Source organism: Garra rufa, chromosome 18 (assembly GCF_049309525.1).
Source record: "Garra rufa chromosome 18, GarRuf1.0, whole genome shotgun sequence".
Taxonomy (NCBI): Eukaryota; Metazoa; Chordata; class Actinopteri; order Cypriniformes; family Cyprinidae; genus Garra; species Garra rufa.
In genome coordinates, this window is record NC_133378.1 from 29,325,912 (window position 1) to 29,345,403 (window position 19,492).

The 19,492-nt window shown below is 35.4% G+C and overlaps 2 protein-coding genes and 2 non-coding genes across 9 annotated transcripts in view; 3 read left to right on the forward strand and 1 right to left on the reverse strand.

Annotated features, from left to right (window-relative positions):
• Nucleotides 1-427: 427 nt before the first annotated feature.
• rps12 (ribosomal protein S12) lies at nt 428-3,506 on the forward strand. Its single transcript, XM_073823226.1, has 5 exons — nt 428-585; nt 1,286-1,402; nt 1,601-1,703; nt 2,960-3,061; nt 3,416-3,506. Exons 1-5 carry the CDS (start codon nt 572-574, stop codon nt 3,476-3,478), a joined length of 399 nt encoding a protein of 132 aa, XP_073679327.1. The 5' UTR covers nt 428-571; the 3' UTR covers nt 3,479-3,506.
• LOC141291703 (small nucleolar RNA SNORD101) lies at nt 1,137-1,211 on the forward strand. The gene has a single exon (XR_012340369.1). It is a non-coding gene; the product is annotated as a small nucleolar RNA SNORD101 (small nucleolar RNA).
• Nucleotides 1,445-1,530, forward strand: LOC141291708 (small nucleolar RNA SNORD100). Its single transcript, XR_012340375.1, has one exon. It is a non-coding gene; the product is annotated as a small nucleolar RNA SNORD100 (small nucleolar RNA).
• A 3,430-nt stretch (nt 3,507-6,936) lies between the features above and the next one.
• The window catches only part of eya4 (EYA transcriptional coactivator and phosphatase 4), a 45,965-nt gene continuing 33,409 nt past the window's right edge, over nt 6,937-19,492 (reverse strand). For 4 of the 6 annotated variants that reach the window (XM_073822829.1, XM_073822827.1, XM_073822826.1 and 1 more), the window contains 9 exons: nt 19,171-19,307; nt 18,573-18,656; nt 15,316-15,405; nt 15,155-15,213; nt 14,831-14,991; nt 13,023-13,137; nt 12,813-12,934; nt 10,124-10,224; nt 6,937-7,622 (listed from right to left, as the gene is read on the reverse strand). In XM_073822829.1, the coding sequence (XP_073678930.1) occupies nt 7,542-7,622; nt 10,124-10,224; nt 12,813-12,934; nt 13,023-13,137; nt 14,831-14,991; nt 15,155-15,213; nt 15,316-15,405; nt 18,573-18,656; nt 19,171-19,307 (950 nt within the window). In that variant the 3' untranslated portion in view covers nt 6,937-7,541. Of the gene's footprint in view, nt 7,623-10,123; nt 10,225-10,280; nt 10,382-12,812; nt 12,935-13,022; nt 13,138-14,830; nt 14,992-15,154; nt 15,214-15,315; nt 15,406-18,572; nt 18,657-19,170; nt 19,308-19,492 lie in introns of all 6 variants that reach the window. The other 2 variants (XM_073822828.1, XM_073822824.1) reach the window with 1 other exon arrangement.

Consider the following 19,492-nt stretch of genomic DNA (forward strand, 5'->3'; position numbering starts at 1 on the left):
CAATTTGTTATTTAATTTCTTAACTATTCATAGTTTATAAATGTGATGTGAATGTCAACATACTTTCTGGCTGCACTGGCTGTGTAGCAACGCTACTGAGGCGCAAAATTATACACGGAGTAAACAACACCACCACCTAGTGGTGTGGATTGAGCTGTGTGCGATATTGTGGATTGAGCAGAAATATAAAACGAAAGTGTTAAAATGTTCTTAAGATGTATATTTTCTAAATAAACGTATAAATAAATAAAAATAACACACAATACATAAACTCTAACACCAAATGGCACAAAAAGGAGTTTCGCATGGGTATTCATGCAGGCAGTGAAATGGACACCATCGGGGCCTTTCGCGCTTAAAACAATGTTGTCGACGTTATGACGTTCTCTTTACCCGCAGTCAGAGAGAAGGTAGGGCGAGTTTCTGTAATCTCCGTTAGAATCGGTCTTAAATATCCAACATCCTGCGTTTAAAATACTCGAAGATGTATCCTAATGAATGGACATTTATATATCTATTATGTTATGCCTTTATTTCAGGAATTTATCCTCTCATCCATCGCTAATCTATAATGGCCGAGGAAGGGTGAGTGACTGGTCTTACTATGCGAGTTACTGCTCGTGCATGCACACTTTAGTGTACAATCTCTACACAACTTAGTATTTTAATAGAGGACGTGTACTGAATGACTTTATTTAGCGGTTGACATGAGTTTTATCCACCCTGACATTTAGAAACTCATATACTTTTCCCTTATCGAGTAATAAAAGCGGCATGTCTCTTCTATTTTCTACACAATGAAAGTAAACGCTGACCAAAAGCTGTCAAACTTAAAGAGTGGCGCTAAACTCTCTTAATAACAGCCAACATGATTCTTATTTAATTATTCAACGTGTTATGAAACCATATGATAGTTTTGTGCCAGGGTTGGCTTAATTAAAATTCTTGATTTATTCAATATCTTGACTCCTATTCACTTTCAATGTGCTTTAAAGAATATATTGAATAAACTCATGTGCCACAAAATAAAGTAAAGCAGGTCTTGAATAGTTCTCTAACCTCTACATTGTCTTCCTCTCTGTCCTTGTAAGTACATAAAGTTTTATGTTAGATGGTAGTGACAACTTCTGACCTCAGCTATGATGATTTTTCAATCTTTTGTCGGATACCCCTTCACTCTAATCATGAGTGAGACATCCAGTCTGAAAAGCTGCAGGTTGTTAAATGCACATGTGCACACCTGACTCTTTACAGCACAATAACACCCTTTTTATAATTCTGACAGCATTGTTGCTGGAGGTGTGATGGATGTCAACACCGCTCTGCCTGAAGTGCTGAAGACCGCACTCATCCACGACGGTCTGGCCCGCGGTATCCGTGAGGCCGCCAAGGCCCTCGACAAGTAAGAACTGACTTATGTTTTTTAATGCTGTAAGATTCTGCAGCTATCTATGATGATTATCTGGTTCCCTCTTCTGAAGTCTCTTGAGGATAAAAGCCATCTGTCACCCAATTTCTACCTGAGATACTGTTGCAAGTGGTTGGTCATACCTGTTGGAGGAGATTGAAGGCTTATGATTTTTCTTTCTTTCTTCAACAGGCGCCAGGCTCATCTTTGCGTCCTGGCAGCAAACTGTGACGAGCCCATGTACGTCAAGCTGGTGGAGGCTCTCTGTGCCGAGCATCAGATCAACCTCATCAAGGTGAGGAAGCTGTGGAAATAACGTTTAATGCGTTATCAGGATTTGTAGAAGTTTTATTTCAGCCACAAAGCAGAGGGGTTACAAGGATGCATGCCATATTGGCGATGTTTTGTTGGAAACCACAGCATTGATTGCATACTTAATGTACTCCTGATACATTGTTGTAATTTATGCTGCCTAAACTATGGAGAACATGTGGAAGCTGCTGAATCATATAGAGAAGGACTGTGTAAGCAGGAAAGAGTGCAATATTTTGACAAACTAAAGTTAATGGGTGGTAAAGATGCATACAAACAGTATTAAGGAAGATATTAGCCTACTATTTCACCTACCTGACCGGAAATAAGAACAAACACAAATGTTAAGATTCTTGCTCTGGAAATCCTGGTTCAGTTTGGCCAACTACAAATGCCTTTTGTTCCTCAGATAATTGGTGTTTTGCTGCTTTTTTTTTTTTTTGCACTGTTTTTGATTTATAACTTTTGGCAATCTACAATACTCAATGTTTTTCCCGATCTGACCGAACAGTTCAGCCCAAAACATGACAACTGACCGTTTTTCAGCAGCAATAAGCAGCAAAATATGTAAGTTTAATTCGGTTCAGTGCCGCCAATTGATAATGCGTAAAGTCCGTTGCGAAAGAAAGTTGTGGAAAGTTGCAGCTTCCATATGATCTTAAACTGTAGCCCATATCATTAAAATTAATAATTAAAAGTGATTTATCCCATTTGAGTTAACCGTTTCCTGGCTCAGTGGTTTTCTGTTCTGGTCTTGGAGAGCCAAGGTGCTGAAAATTGTATGTTTTCTTTATTCAGTGCACCTGATTCAGATGACCTCATTAGGAAAGCCCTAAATTGGGTGTTTTGGATAAGAGGGACATACAAAACATGCAGTGCTATGGGTCTCCAGGACCAGGAATAAAAATGAAACCGCATTGAAAGTGGTAACCGAGCCATATATTTAAAGACCTGTTGGTGGGCTTTTGATTCAGACCACCCAGAACATCTGAACAACCGCTGCAGTGATTTAATGACCATTTCATGGCCGGCAACACTTGTTTGCTTCTGAAAATGTAGTTAATTTTTATTAGCCATAAAATTCTGTGAAAGCCTTAAATGCAAAGTTTGTTCTTTAAAATATTTCCAAGTACTTTTTTTTTATTTGGGAGCGATAAGCCTGATTTGAACTAAAACCCTGGAATTGTTGGTTAAAAGTGTAAAGTCGTTAAATATAAGAATCTCTGTGCTTTCTTGTAGGTTGATGACAATAAGAAGCTTGGTGAGTGGGTCGGTCTGTGCAAAATCGACAGAGAGGGCAAACCCCGCAAAGTGGTGGGCTGCAGCTGTGTAGTCATTAAGGTGGGTGTCTGACTCCTGTTTTTAATTTTCTTCATTACTTTAATCACTGTGATGTGAGGGAGAAAAATACCTTGGATTTTACAATTTGTGTTTAATAAAAGAATATCTAGGTTGTTTGAGCCAGGAAGAGTCCAGATACTGGCTCTCCATGTCTGGTTTTAGATATTTTGGCTAGAACACAAGCTTTGTGGTCCTGTTTTGATTCATAAGGTCCCAAGAAGGGCAAAGGGCATTTGCTGTAAATTTTTATTTTGTTTCCTTCTGGAATTATAAGAAGAATTGAGTCATGGCAGTTTTAAAACTAAGCGTTAAAGGTTTAACATGCATCTAATGTTTTCATGTCTCCATCTGCAGGACTACGGCAAAGAGTCTCAGGCTAAGGATGTCATTGAGGAGTACTTCAAATCTAAGAAATAAGGCGCCAAATAAAATCTTTTGGAAAGGATGTTACGTGTTGTGTTCTGTTTTTCAAACAGTATGGAAGTTGTAGCAATTCCTGCAAGTTATGAACTGAATTTAGAAATGGTAATTTTGTCTGTCTTAAGGTTTTTTTTTTTTTTTCCCCTCCATGATTCGGCCATCTGAGACACATTCTAACAAAAAAGAATCCTAAAAGATTTCTATAATTCTAAGCTAAAATCTGGTCTTTGATCGTTAGTTTGACATGTTCATCGACAGCCGATTAATTGGCTGTTGCGATCAAATTTGACCTGGCGGTGTCAAGATTTGGCGCACAGTCCTGCAGTGTGACATCTACGACAAACGTCAAAGTGTCATCGTTTTTCAAGACAAGCCATGATCAGAATTGATGCGAGGTTTCTGCTATCCACGTAATTTCCAGCGCTCAAGTCCTCCACTCACAAAAGTTTCATGTACTCCTCTTAAATACGCCGGTATTGTTGCCGTTTGTATACTTCGGACAGTCTGACAAGTGCAATCCTTAAGGTCTTTAATAATAATAATAATAATAATTACTCACCCTTATGTCATTCCAAACCTTCATCTTTGGATCACAAATTAAGTGTTTTTTTTTTTTTTATATATGAAATATGAGAGATTTCTGACTCTGCATAGACTGCAGTGCAACTGACACATTCAAGGCCCAGAAAGGTAGTTAAGACATAATTAAAATAGTCCATGTGACAGCAGTGGTTCAACTAATTTTATGAAGCTACAAGGATACTTTTTGTGCACAAACTATTTTAACAATGTCCTTACTGCTTTCCTTGCCTTTAAACGTGGTAACTACATTGCTGTCTATGCCAAAATAGAAAGCTCTTGGATTTGAGTTTGGAATGAGGGCGAGTAATTAATGACACAATTTTCATTTTCGGATCTATACATTTAAACCTAGTTGGTACGGAGTGAAGTTTAAGCACTAGTCTAAAGCATTTTAAGATACTTAATTTAGCACCTTGGATTATTAGGACGTTAAACGTTACGCTTTTTCCGGTTTGGTTTAGTTAAAGTTAATTCAGGTGTGATAGCTCTGATAGTGCGGTTAATTTAAACAAGCGTGAACTGACTGATTACATGAATGCAGCACGGAACAAAGTCATCCAAACAATTCAAAAACACAACGTGATGTAAGATGTGACCTTTAAGGAGAAAGTGCTCTAGCGTAACTTACATGGGCTGCGTTTCCCGATAACGATTGATCTTAGCACTTAAGAGTGTTTTCTACGAGTCATTTTGCGAACGTTCGTTATTGTTTCACGTGCGTTTCCCAAAAATGCACTTAACACAATTGCACGTAGCCCTGCTTTAAGTGCTACTTAGGAGTCGCTATCCGTTGGTCAAGTGCTGAAACGTCACGCTGTAGAATGGCTCCTCATTGTTGCACATGCTGTTATAGCAATCCATATAATTTTTGATTTCCGATTCTTCTTCTACTTGTGTGAATGTGTATTCAACTCGAATAACATAAAAAGTCCTGTAATTTCTTCTTGAGCAAGTTTAAAAACATAAATTAACTGGAAATGTCGTACTGTAAAAAACACTGTCTTGCTCCAATCTGGCATAAAACAAATTCTAACAGTCCTTGCCGGAAAAGACATCAGCATCATTTTCGATATTTTTATGAAAGCTTAATTATTTAAGTAGAATTATTTATCAATTTCTTTATCAACAATTGCTTATTTCACATCAAAATAAATAAATAAGTAAATAAATAAGCTACATTTAATATATGTAAAAACAAAGAAAATACATTTTTCAAAAAGCAAGAGCAATCAGGTTCACCTTCTATTGACAGACACTTACCATCTCGAAATCTAGTTCAATTAGATTTAAGTTTTTTTTTTTTTTATAAATGTGCCTTAGAAAAAAACTTTACTGGGGTCCATCTTGAGACGAAACAAAGGGACTGATATATTTTAAGATCAGTCAGTGCAAGTGTCCTTCAGTTGAAAAAGCTCATTTTAGTCTGAATAGGCTTAAGCCTTGTCTGTGAAAAGAGGGGTATATATTTTACCTCAGCTTGAGTCTTGAGGGTGTGCGTGGCAATATAGTATTATGGCCTATCTGTTAGCCTATCCATATACAGTAGGTGCAGAAAAATGTTTAATGTGCACATTCTTTATCAGCACTGTTTTATATAAATGTACTCTCCATATACAGTACATTTATAAAAGCACAACCTTTGACCATTATGAACCTAACAAGAGAATAATTTCAGGGAAGAGGTAATTAATGCAATTTCTAAAATCAGTGATTCAGTTTCTTCAAGTGGGGCCTTCTGCAATTAGTGAAATATACTGTATGACAATCAGTGTGTGACGTGAAAATTATCACAGCCTGAAAAACTTTAATTTTTTTTTTTTTTCATTCTAACATTTATTTTGTCATTTTTATTTTATTTCTTTATTCGTTATTATTTATATATTGAATTGTGTAGTGAGTAGAAAATAGAAATGAATAAAAATATACGTATAAATAAAATGAAAAATAAATAGAAGTAAATTTTAGGTGCAATTTGCCGGTTGTCCAGCAGGTGCCCTCATAACTCTGTCTCCTTACGATGCACTGTCCTAACTCTTGCAATTTAATTACAACACAACTCTGAAAATAAAATACTGATACAAGGCCATATTGAGCAGCTTTTAGTTGTAGTTGTTAGTCAAAGGGCAAGAAGAGAAGCGATGCAAGTATTCACTGCTTTTCCTAGCAATAAGAAGAGGTGCAAAGAATGGGAAAATACCTGTGGACCAAAAATAGTTTGTGCATCTTTGTTCTTTTCACTTTAGCCCTGATGCCTTTGAGGCTAGTAGACCACAGCTACTGAAAGAGCTTGCAAACGGCAGAGACAAGAAACGCTAGATGCCATCCATGCCAACACTATAGGGAAATAATGAGAATAACAATGTACAGTAAACAGTAAAACTGTTTGCACTACAAACCAGGGTGTTCATTTAAGATTGTACATTAAAGTGATATGGTAAGACACACCAATTTAAGATATCAAGCAGCAAAACAAGCGGTTTTGTACAGCTAAATCCAGACCCATACAATTTACAAACTTACAAAAATAAGGCGGATACTCACTTTCCAAATTGTATCACTTAAAAGTTGCATAAACATTTCTCATTATGTTGAAGGTAAAAATGAACACAATTTTGAACTTTTTTGAAAACTATGCCTGCTTATGGCTTTGCAACTAGTGGTCAGTCAGGATTAAACTACAGCTTTATTAAAGCATTACTTTTTTTCTGATGCTGAACTTTTATTTCGCTGTTCTTTCCAATTGTTTTGACTTCAACCAAAGAACAAATGAGTGTTTTCTCACAAAAACAACTTTGGATTTCTTCAGAGGCACCAGTATTGACAGCAGATCAAAGGTTTTTAAACATTTAGAAAACAGAACTCAAGAAAATCTCCAATGTTTACATTTTTTGTTTATCTACATACATTCTCAAAATAAAAACTGACACACAAAACATCTTATAAGGCACAACAAATTATACACAGACTTTTTTTGCCAAAAACTTACAAAAAACACAAAATCAAAACGATACCATGTGAAAACACACAGCATCCTTTAGTGTTTAATCTAGTTACTGTAAAATAATTTACATGAGTTATGTGTCTATTCTAACTGATCCTTGATTAGCGTACAGCGCTTGAGTTGTTTAGGTGGAGATGAAGTCTACCGTACAGACAGAGATAATGTAATTCCTGTAGATGAGTGAGGATATATGCGGTTTCAAGACGAAGAACTCACCTCATTCAGACATGAAATGCAGTGTGTGTGACGTAAGACCTTAGTAAGCTCTTTACAAGCCTGGTTTGACCATTATAATCCCGTTTTCCCTCGTCCTAGTCTGTCCTAGTCTTCTTAAGACAGTGCAGAAATATCTTAAAAGCCAGAGTTTTCTTAAAAATAATCAAAGACAACAACAACAACAACATAAAAAGAGATTGCAGTGTACTCTTGTTTTTAAATAGTTGTACAAAAAAAGGCCTATGATACAGGTGTCGAGTGTTACAGGTACTCGAATTCCAGTGCTTGATGGAGGGCAAGCAGGTCGGAGTGGCTGGATATCCGCCAGAAGGGCATGTTGTGCTGTGGGGAGAAACAGACTGTGAGTCATGTGGAATATCGTTGGCCAACATTTTCTTGCATTATCCATGCAGGCATGTTAAGTCACTCTACTAAGGTTTCGTCTAATATTGTTGTGTTATAGTTCAACAATTCTCTTCATTTCGGAAAATGAGGTGAGAGATCCAACAACCAGATCACACCGAAAAAAAGTAATAACAACAACAGCCTCTGATTGCTCACACTATTATAGTTCACAACCAGCCACAGAGGGTTTATAAAGAGTTTAGTGAAGCATTTACAAACACTTTTTTTTACCAGACCAAAAACAGTAACACTTTACAAAAAGCTTATATTTGTTAACATAATTGTTATTTTTAGTGCTGTCAAATGATTCATTGTGATTAATCGCATCCAAAATTATAGTTTTTGTTTATACAATGTGTGTATACTACTGTGTATATTTATGATGTATATATAAATACAAACAAATCCAGTATATATTCTACAGTAAATGTTAATTATTTTACCAAAGTAAGAGCTGTGTTATAGTTGGTCATGAGTCCCTTGTTTGTCCCTGAACATTTAAACTACCTGCTGTACCTATCCTTCAGGTCCCACAGATTCTTTGGTTTTTAAGCATTTTTGTGTATTTGAACCCTTTCCACAATGACTGTATATGCAATTATTACAGAACTTTCAAATGCTCACTGATGCTCTAGAAGGAAAAAACTGTGCATTGAGAGCTGGGGGTGAAAACTTTTGAACAGAATGAAGGTGTGTACATTTTTCTTATTTTGCCTAAATATCATATTTTGAAACTTCTTGAATTGAAGATTTGAAGATCAGAGTAAATGTAACTTATTTTGTCTTTTAGGAAACATGTATCTTCTGAAAGGCAGTACTAAATGAAAAAAAAAAAGATATTTAGACAAAATAAGAAAAATGTACACATCTTCATTCTGTTCTTAATGTATAATTTTTCCTTCTGAAGCATCATGGATCTCAAAATCATAGTCATTGTAGGAAAGGGTACAAATACAAAAAAAATCCTGAAAAACCAAAGAATTTGTGGGCCTGAAGGATTTTTCAGAAGAACAACGGGGGTTTAACTGTTCAGAACAAACAAGAGACTCATGAACAACTATCACTAAACAAACAAAATAAATAAATAAATACACACAGTATACACACATATATTAAGTAAAAAAAACTTAATCGTTTGACAGCGCTAGTTATTTTTTTAATTAACAACCATTTTTACAGTATTTATTAATCTAGGTAAATGTTCATTTTAATTACACTACAGTTTTCTGTTCATTCATATTTGTCAATGATACATCAACAATTATTATTACATTTTTTTATTGCATAATTAAAAATATTTTTTAAATGTAGTTTTAATATATGAAGAAATGCAGAATCTATAGCACTCATTATTAATGCTAACAAATTGAAACTTGTAAAGTGCTATAAGTAAATCTAAATATTATGTATATACATTAATATATTAATCTTAATTACTAATTTAATAAATTGAATGTTATTTACATTTAGATTTGTAACTAAAATGATTGAATTTTCAAATAAACCCTTTACAAATCCTTCAGCTTAGCACTCTAAAATCTTGCGAAATAAAAACTTATTTTCGCAGAATGGATTTTTTTTTTCTTTTTTTTTACCTGTTCAAAAGTTTGGGGTCTGTAAGATTTTTTAATGTTTTTAAATGAAGTATTTTATGCTCACCAAGGCTGCATTTATTTGATAAAAAATACAGCAATTTTGTGAAATATTATTACATTTTAAAATAACTCTTCCCTGTTTGAATATATTTTAAAATGTAATTTATTTCTGTGATGAAAAAGCTGAATTTTCAGCATCATTACTCCAGTCTTCAGTGTCACATGATCCTTCAGAAATCATTCTAATATGCTGAGTTGCTCATCAAGAAATATTTATTTGTATTATTAACAGCAAAAACAGCTGTTGTGCTATATTTTTTTGTGGAAACCATAACATCAGGATTCTTTGATAAATAGAAAGCTCAAAAGAACTGCATTTCTTTACTGTCACCTTTGATCAATTTAATGCATGCTTGCTGAATAAAAATGTACTAACCCCAAACGTTTGAACCGTAGTGTACATGAAGACTCATGACTTCACAAACTCTATTTAGAAATGCTGCAGAGTGGTTTCTTAGAACAAAAGTATTCAACTGAGTCTTTAGGTTCAGCATCTCAGCAGATCATCTACAGCAGTTTTACTGACCAATCTCAGACCGATGCCTGAGACCTAAGAGAACCTCAGTTGAATAGCTGTGTTCTAGATCTCTCGGGATCTGAGAAAGAAAAGCTGGTCTCAGATGATCAGAGGGGAAAAGCAACCGCTACAGACATCCACGTGTAAACTACAGATGAGGAAACAAATGAAGCACGCAAGCTGCCGATCAGTTTCATCTAAAGCTCTACAGCACACACAGGCAGGAAGTCCACTCTGAGAAGTCACACACTGCTTCTGGTCGTTACCTTGGCAGCGGCCTGCTCCTCTTCTACACCATCCCCAATTACAACATACACTACCTTCCTGCCAAACCTCTGCATTACGCGCTCAAAGCAACTCTCTTTGCCTGCAACATAAACAAGGTGACAGGTCAGAGGATTGGGGTCAGAGGGGAGATTTTACCTGGCTGGCTGCATGCTCCTCATCGCGCCCATCGCCAATCACAACATACGTTATGTTAGTGCCAAACCTGGATACTATACGTTCAAAACAGCTCTCTTTACCTGTGGAAACAAGGCATAGATGTAAACCTTAACATGCTCACAACTCATCCGCTTTACTAATGGGATGAGCAAACCGTGTGATTAATGTATACACGACTGAGTACGTGATTATTTGAGAGCAGAAAGAATAAGAGACGCTCTTTTTCCATTCGAAGATGAAAATGACATGAATTCAAACCGACAGTCACTCTTAAACACAGACAAACCCTGACCTCCCAATATATTGCTGTAACTGTGTGGAATCAGGCTCTGGGTCAACAAGACAATTAAGCAGTTTGGAGAAGTTACACAAGACTGATTGGATTTGAAACACAAGCCCCTCAGTGATAAAACTTTCAGATGCAATTTATTCACGGCAGAGGAGAGAGTTGTGTTATGTGTTTGTCCGCTGCAAACAAAATGATTATTAGTGCTTGGACAATTAATAAGTATTATATAAATATTATTATATTATAATTCAAAATAGTATACACTACCAGTGAATTTTTTTTTAACAGAATAATTTGTAATGTTTTTTAAAGAAGTCACCATGCCTACATTAACAGTAAAAATATGAAATATTTTTTACTATTTAAAATAACTGTTTTCTATTTGAATATAGTTTAAAATGTAATTTATTCCTGTGATTTCAAAGCTGAATTTCTAGCATCATTACTTCAGTCACATGATCCTTTAGAAATCATTGTAATATTCTGATTTGATGCTCAGCAAACATTTTTTATTATTATTATGTTAAAAACAGCTGAGTATAATTTTTTTCAAGTTCCTCTGATGAGAAAGTTGAGAAGAACAGCATTTATCTGAAATAGAAATCTTTTGTAACATTATAAATGTCTTTACCATCACTTTTAATCAATTTAAAGCATTCTTATTAAAAATTTAGCTTTGATCATAGGAATAAATTAAAATTTGAAATATATTCCAATAGAAAATAGCTATTTTATCTAGTAAAAATATTTTTCAAAAGGCAAATAATACTCTGTTTATTATTTGTTAATATTATTTAAATGGCATATTTAAAAACTGTAAAAAGTGATGTGCTATGGTTTAAATGGATTTCTGTCTTGCATTTGATCTCTGAAAATATAATTATCAGTTGTGCAAGCCATAATTCATATAGACATATATATATATATATACATATAAATAGTTTTACAAATTATTGGATGCTATAGTAATGTCCCATTTCAAACGTCTACAAGATTTTGTTTTCTTTTTCTTCTTCTTCGTTCTCTTTTTCTTGATCCATTCACTGTAGCGGATCAATGACGTAATATTAGTCTAGTAAACAGTTTCTGGCATTTGACCTTTACCGTACAAAGCTTGGCAGTGTTTAAAAAAGCATATACAAAACAACTTTTGGATTTATCTCCTCTTGTAAACTCAGAGATGTGGATTCAAATGCAGTGTTTGTCAAAAAACAGTAGGTAATCTGGCAGGGGATTTTTATGTGGGTGGTGGGAGAAAAACACTAACATTCTGGATTTAGACGGCAATAAAATCATCAGCTAGCCCTTGCAAATGTTGAAAGTACCTTATGTCTTCATGAGAAAAAATTACCATTAAAATAGGGCTTTTAACTCCCTATTTTTGTGTTTCGTGATACTGTTGTGAATGCGTGGCAGAGACTAACACCGAAGAGAAGAAATTTTTGAATAAAGTTGTTATTTTTGTTTTCTTTGCACACAAAAAGTATTCTCGCAGCTTCATTAAATTATGGTTAAACCACTGATGTCACATGGACTATTTTAATGATGTTGTTACTACCTTTCTGGGCCTTGAACATGGTAGTTGTGTTGCTGTCTATGCTGTTTTTTTTTTAGTCCAAAATATCTTAATCTGTGTTTTGAAGATGAATAAAGGACATGAGGGTGAGTAATAAATGACAGAATTTGAATTTTTGGGTGAACAATCCCTTTAATTTAAAATTAAATTCATTGTTATATATTTCAGTTTGAAAATTGTACATTTGTACATTTAAAACAATGTCCATTTAAAATAAGAGGCCCTAAAGAAAACAGTTGTACCTGTATCTGTAAGCAACATATCAGCTCAAATAGGGTGTTCCGGAATATAGAGTGGAAAAAGCTCTTTGTGAATGAAGACGGCTGTTTGTAAAGGAGCGTAACGAAAGAATAACTTTACCCTGGAAGACGATGAGAGATCAACCAATCAGAATCAATTCCATATGATCAGACAGAGAGTGAATGTGAATGTTATGACCAGGTCACGCTGATCTGTTTTGATTTATGATTTAATGCTATGATGTGAGCCAAAGCATGTTCCACACAGACTGAACTCTACATTACCCTCGACAACAGAAAATGAAATTAAATGAAACAGTTTAGTGAAAGGGAAATAAACAGTTCAACGCAATTTACATGATGAACTCAAGGCAATGTCTGCTGTATAGACCTGTTTCTGAACTCACCTATTTTAGTTGCGCTGTAAATGTTTTCAATAGGAAACACGGAGCCCAGGCTATACAACAACACCTTAGCCAGTGCAGGTATTAACTGTGTCGTTGTCACCAAGACATTAACACAGTTACTCCTGTGTAAGATAGGGAGAGATTGTGAGTTTTTGCTGTGTTAGCTATAGTCCTCGATGACAAAGGCTGATGATGCATGAAGAGACAGACCTGGAGCTGATGATTGACAGGGACTTGAGCGCAGTGGTCAGCCAGGAGTCCGTGAGAGCCTCAACTTCTGCCCTCAGTTGGAGCCACGCCTCCCTCTTAGCCGGTCCCAGCAACCCTGAAATAGATCAGAAACAAAACGCCACGTTCATTACTAGAGTGCATATAATGGCATGAAACTGGAGTGGACACAAACTATTCTAGATAGTTCAATTATTGACCCTTTGTAAACAGCTTGAACGACAAGCGATCTGATCAATCATAATGCCGAATCCAACATTTTGTCCGGCAAACAAATCAGACAGGAGAGTAGATTAACTTCGGTGGACTTAAACTTGAAAACTGTGTATTGATGTCTTTCCGTAGCTGAAATAAAATGTTAATTCATGTTTATTTTGCGCTTTAAGCAAAGTAGAAAAGATGATCAGTTCATGTGTTGATTAATCTAAAGCAATACAGCGATCTGTCATGACACATTAAAGAGCCACAAAATAGTATTTATTGCTTGAATTTCTTTGTTACGAATGAGGAGATCGATCATATGATAAGAAGTTTTACCATAGAAATATAGTGTTTTTGAAGACTTTTTTAACTGGTATAGTTCCAACACCATTACACTTTGCTTGCTTGTTTAGAATCATGTTTCATGTGCTCAATTAGTTTTGTGAAGTTTTAAGTTTTTGTTTAGGATTTATAGGCCTTTGGGTATATCTGGACACATCCCTTTTCTAAACGACCCTGTTACAGCCACCCAAAGGGTAAACTTTTTTTGATAATTATTGATGTAGACAGTCTAGAAAATTCTGCTGCTGTGCTTATATTAAAGTTGAGCAAAACAAAACTAATTAAAAAAAAACAGGTATTTTACATAATTGGGAATATTTAATGAACAATTTGATTGACAGCACTGGTTCTTGAGAAAAAGTTGCTCAGTATGAGAAGATCTATCAAATGATATGAATATTGTATGGATGTGTAAAACACCACGTAATTATAGAGGTGTAAAACTTGTTAGTGCCATCCAGTGTCCGACTAGGACCATGAGTCAAACATTCCCACCGAGTTTCGTTCCGATCGGCCTTCGTTAACCTTGACCTTGTCTAATAGGTGCTCAAAATTCATTGGCCGACGGCATACCAATTTTCAAGCCAATCGGACTGTCAAGTGAATAGTAATAGCTGTTTTTATATTTTTGTTTTCATGTTATAGCGCCACCAAGTGGCCAAACCCCACGTGTTTTTTACTGTAACCTCAGACTGAGCTGACTGAGTTTGACAAAAATATCTCTTTCCATTCAAGAGTTATAGTCATTTTAGTAAAAGAGGCTCCATGCCTTACGAACGTTTTGGCGTTTCGTTGTTCAACTTTTTTTTTTTGACAATTATTGATATTCAATATCCAGAAAATATTTTTTGCATTGGTTTGGTTCCGATTGGACTTGGACTAATTGTTTTCAAAAAATACAAAATACCTGAAAATTTTGCCGGTCAAATCCAAGGCATGTGCTTTGAGTTCAAACAATATAAGACACTTAAGCCTGAGAATAACAGTTCAGTAGTTATGAGCGATTTTATACTTTTGACCGCTGTAGCGCCACCGTCAGTCCGATTAGGGCGAGCCTTGGTGACGTTGTAGACGGTGTGAATACTACCATCCCTCGATGGTCTGCTCGACCATTTTTAGGTGGAGAATGCTGATCCTTGTCCATTCTTACAATTACAGAAGGGTTTCAGTGTTACGTGCTTGAACCCCTAATAACAAAAGCACGACAGAAGTACTGAAAATGACTGAAAATAAAAATCAGATCTTACCTCCCACATTGTTTTTGTATGTGCAGTACAACTCTTTGACTCTTCTGTATCGGAAGGCTAACTTCCTCATCCAGTCGACTCCGCCCCTAACACCTGTTGCTAGGCAGAGACTTGCGCTTGTTGCAGCTGCATGGAAGCCATCAGTGGCAAAACTGTAAGTACTGTTGATAATAACAATAACAATCTTGTTTTACGTACAAGCAAATACATATTCAGTCATATTTTAGGACACATGGGCCACAATGAACGCGTAATGGGTATCTTTATAAAAATATTTTGAAATCAAAGTTTAAATCAATCAAATTATTCAACTGATAAACTCACCTGAGGTCCTGTCCATTATCATCTGAAGAGGCGTCATCAATGTGCACCTGGTCACACTCCTATTGAAACACATACATGGTTACTACAGCTGACCAGCAGGGGGCCACACAGTCACATAAACACAACTGAGGAAACAGACAAAGAGAGACCAGTTTGCTTACCTCTAAGTCATTGAAGAATAGATGTGTATCAGCAAGATTGAAGATCATCTCCTCCATCCTTAAACCAAGAGTCACAGCCAAAGGAGGGTCCTGAGAATTCAAATGTTAATTAGTAGAACATTTTTAACTTGATAACTATCCTTATCATCACTAATAACAAACCTAACATAGTTGAAATTTTAGACGAATTTGCAGTGGAGACATTTTGCTGTTGTCTGGACACTCTGTATGTGTCTTTTTTTGGCAACATCAACATATAAACTCTCCTGATACAAAGGCTGTTCCAAAGTCCTTAACGTTTGGCCAAATTTTAAGACAGCTTTAAATCTATTACAGAGAAGGCAATCCCAGAATACACTTGGACAAGCTCAGCTCAGTTAAACTTCTCATCAAGATGGCAAATGGATCTTTAATCAATGTAAAGGTGCCTATAACTGTAAATGATGAACAAGTTAAGACCTAACATAACCCTTATTATTCAAACAGAGGAATCCAGTGTGCAAAAATGAAATGAAAGAACTAATAACATAAGAACTTCAAATGTTTGGATACATTTGAATTCCAAGAGATACATTTAAGTTTGTTAAAGCAGATATAACTATATTTAAATATATATAATTATAAATACATATATAAATATATATTTTTATATTTCTTCCAAAATACACTACAATAGATTTTTCTTTTATTTAAAATAACTGCTTTATATTTGAATATATTTTAAAATGTAATTTATTCCTGCGATTAAAGCTAAATTTTTAAGCATCATTACTCCTTCAGTGTCTTCTGGAGTCAGTATAATTTTATTTATTTTTTTATTTTTGTAAAGAAATTATAGAAATTAATACTTTTATTTAGCAAGGATGCTTTAAATTGATCAAAAGTGACGATGAAGACATTTATAATGTTACAAAAGTTTTCTATTTCAGACAAATGCTGTTCTTCTCAACTTTCTATTCATCAAAGAAACCTGAAAAATTCCACTCAGCTGTTTTCAAAATAATAATAATAAATATTTTGAGCAGCAAATCTGAATATTAGAATGATTTCTGAAGGATAATGCGGCTGGAGTAATGATGCTAAAAATTCAGCTTTGAAATCATAGGAATAAATTACATCTTAAAATATATTCACATAAAAATATTTCAAAATGTTACTGTTTTTGCTGTACTTTGGATAAAAAAATGCAGGCTTGGTGAGCAGAGAAGACTTCTTTAAAAAAACATTAAAAATCTTACTGTTCAAAAACTTTTGACTGGCAGTGTATATTATAATAGATTAGGAAAAATAGAAATAGAACAATAAAACAGAACAAAGTGTAACCAGAATGTTTTAGGAATATCAATAAAAGCAACGACTATTAAGAGTTCCGGTTATATAATCACTAATTCTGGAGTTTTGGCTCGATATGAGTAATTGAAACGCATATTTTGCTCAGTAAATAAAATGTTCCATGTTTCCATCAAATGATGACAGATACTACACTTGTCTCAGAACATCAGACGCTCTCACCCTTCAAACTACACACACACAAACACACAGTGAAAGAACGAGAGAGGGGGAGGGCACCCAGCTGTAAAAATCATCATATGTGATGGAGTTTGTTGGCTCAGAGATGACTGGCTGAGACAGTGAACGAGAATAGAAAAGCACACACACACACACACACACACACACACACACACACACACACACACACACACACACACAAAGTTAATGGTGAAACTGACAGAGATTGGAAATGATGATTCAACTGTTTGAAAATGTTCAAACAAAACTTAATCTAAGCATACGTTAAAAAATTATTGAGGCCATTTTTTTTCAATCAAAATAAACAATTCAAGACACTGGCGTAGAGCTGCTTTCCCCACTTTTGAACTCTGGGGTTTGGTAATTTCACAATCGTTGCAGTGATTAATCTATAGACCGGTGTGTGCTGGCGCTTGAGCTTGACAGCATGTGCAATGTCTCTGACGAGAGCGCCTAAGAACGGAGGGTTTTCATCGTCACAGAGCCTGCAGAAATAGCCCCAGAGCCGTGAATAGCCGCAGCTGTCTCTATGTCTCTCACCAACTGAACGACAAGAAATGAGGCAAGGTGTCAGAAGAAGTCTGACGCTTCACACTCCTTGAGCCATCACACTGCTGAATTTAACAGCTATGTTCTTCGACGCGCTGCCTATGATAGAAGCGCACAGTTGTGAAAGTCATAATACTGGATCGAGATTCAAAATTTGGAGATACACACTTTAAAATTTTTATTAAAATGAAAGATTATTGGAATGTTTCACAAAAAAAACTATTTCAGTCTTTCTACTACAAAATTTTATAATTAATTCAGTGTGTTCTTTGTAATTATTTGTGAAATTTACTAATCATTTCTGAGTGAAGATTGTAAACAATAAATCTTACACCTTTTTAACTTAGTAGGTTCAGTTGAGGTCAAAAGTTTACATACATTTGGCAGAATCTACATAATGTTATTATTTGACCAAAATAAGAGGGATCATAGAAAATGCATGTTATTTTTTATTTAGTACTGACCTGAATAAGATATTTCACATAAAAGACATTTACACATATAGTCCACAAGAGAAAATAACAGATGAATTTATAAAAATCACTGGTTTAAATTTTACATACGAATTGTTAACTAATTAATCCACAGCTGTAAATTTTTACTTATTTTGTCTTCTGGGAAACATGTAAGTATCTATTGTAGATTCTGAAGGGCAGTTCTAAATAACAAAAAAAAAATGTTTTAGGCAAAATAAGATTCGGTTCAAAAGTTTTCACCCCTCAGCTCTTAATGAATTGTGTTTCCTTCTTAAGCATAAGTGAGTGTTTGAACCTTCTGTAATAGTTGCATGCTAGTCCCTGCCTTTGGTAAAATAATTAACATTTTGCAGATTCTGCAAGGTGTATGTAAACTTTTTACCTCAACTGTATGTGTTCATTATAAAAACCCATTTATAGATTAAAACTGAACTGATGTGACACTTAAAATCAAGGTTTTTATGACAAACTGTCCACCAACAACCAACACCAATTAGGCCATCAGAACGCTAGCAGAAAGGAATCAGGGTAACACACAAATTTGTGTGTTATCAGCGAAAACAACACCACTTAAAACATTTACATGACCTTACACATTGTTGGCTTACTAAAAATAATTAGGAATCACAGGAAGACACTCACTGTTGCTAAAGTGGAGGGAAGTGTGTTTATTGTGTGTACATAGTATGTGTCTGCTCTCACCTTGCCATACTTCTGTGCATAGGAGCCTGTGAGGAGTGAGTGAAACACAATGATCGTCTCATCCAGATCCCAAACAAACACCCTCTGTAAAAACATGCAGAGGCATGTTTAATCTCAGTAAACAAACAGTGATGACACAGGGATTATGTAGTGAGAGTATGTTTACATTAGATGAAGTAAGCATCTGCTTCAACTGTGTGTGCATTTATAAGGTTTTCTCTATGTGTCTGTCTGTCAGTCTATCTATCTATCTATCTACAATTGCAGTTAAAGTTATAGCGGGAGTCCGCATCTCTCTCACCTCCCCTGAGCCCACTGAGTTTTACCAGACCCTCTAAAATGTGCTGTGAGTTTAGTAGAGAGTAATTGAGAATAAATGGGGGAGAATCACGTGAGAGGAGGCAATACCTCAATTGCAATATGACTGGATATGACTGGTAATGTTCGACTTTGATTAGTTTATGCGCTAAATCCTGCCTCTTTGCTTTATTAGTCTGAAATGTCGTTAATGGGAAGACAAATCTGAAAAGTAACTAAACAACTCACACTTAGATATAACCACTTTTGATGATCTATCTATCTATCTATCTATACATACCTCAAGGTCACTGTCAGGTGGAGGGGAGGGGTTATTCTTTCTGCCCCGCCCTCTTGCTTTAGCCCCACCCCCTCGGCACGCCCGGTCCTCCATCTCCTTAATAGGTGTTGATGGGCTCTGCCCCGCCTCAAACTCACCTGCAAATGAGAACAAGCAACATTTATGACACACATCAAAGGTTTTAAAATCTTGCTCATTGGCTTGAAAATGCATGTTTATGCCTTTCATAAACCTTTCAGTTGCGCTACAAATATGCACCGTAAAACTTATGTATTCAGGAAACTGTCCTGTAAAACAAAGAAATAAAGATAATGCCTTGCTG

Bases quoted from the DNA above. Each gene is read 5' to 3' on its own strand.
- rps12 (XM_073823226.1), top strand. The intron at 1,403-1,600 runs GTAAGAACTGAC...TTTCTTCAACAG, and splicing joins GCCGCCAAGGCCCTCGACAA to GCGCCAGGCTCATCTTTGCG. The intron at 3,062-3,415 runs GTGGGTGTCTGA...CTCCATCTGCAG, and splicing joins GCAGCTGTGTAGTCATTAAG to GACTACGGCAAAGAGTCTCA.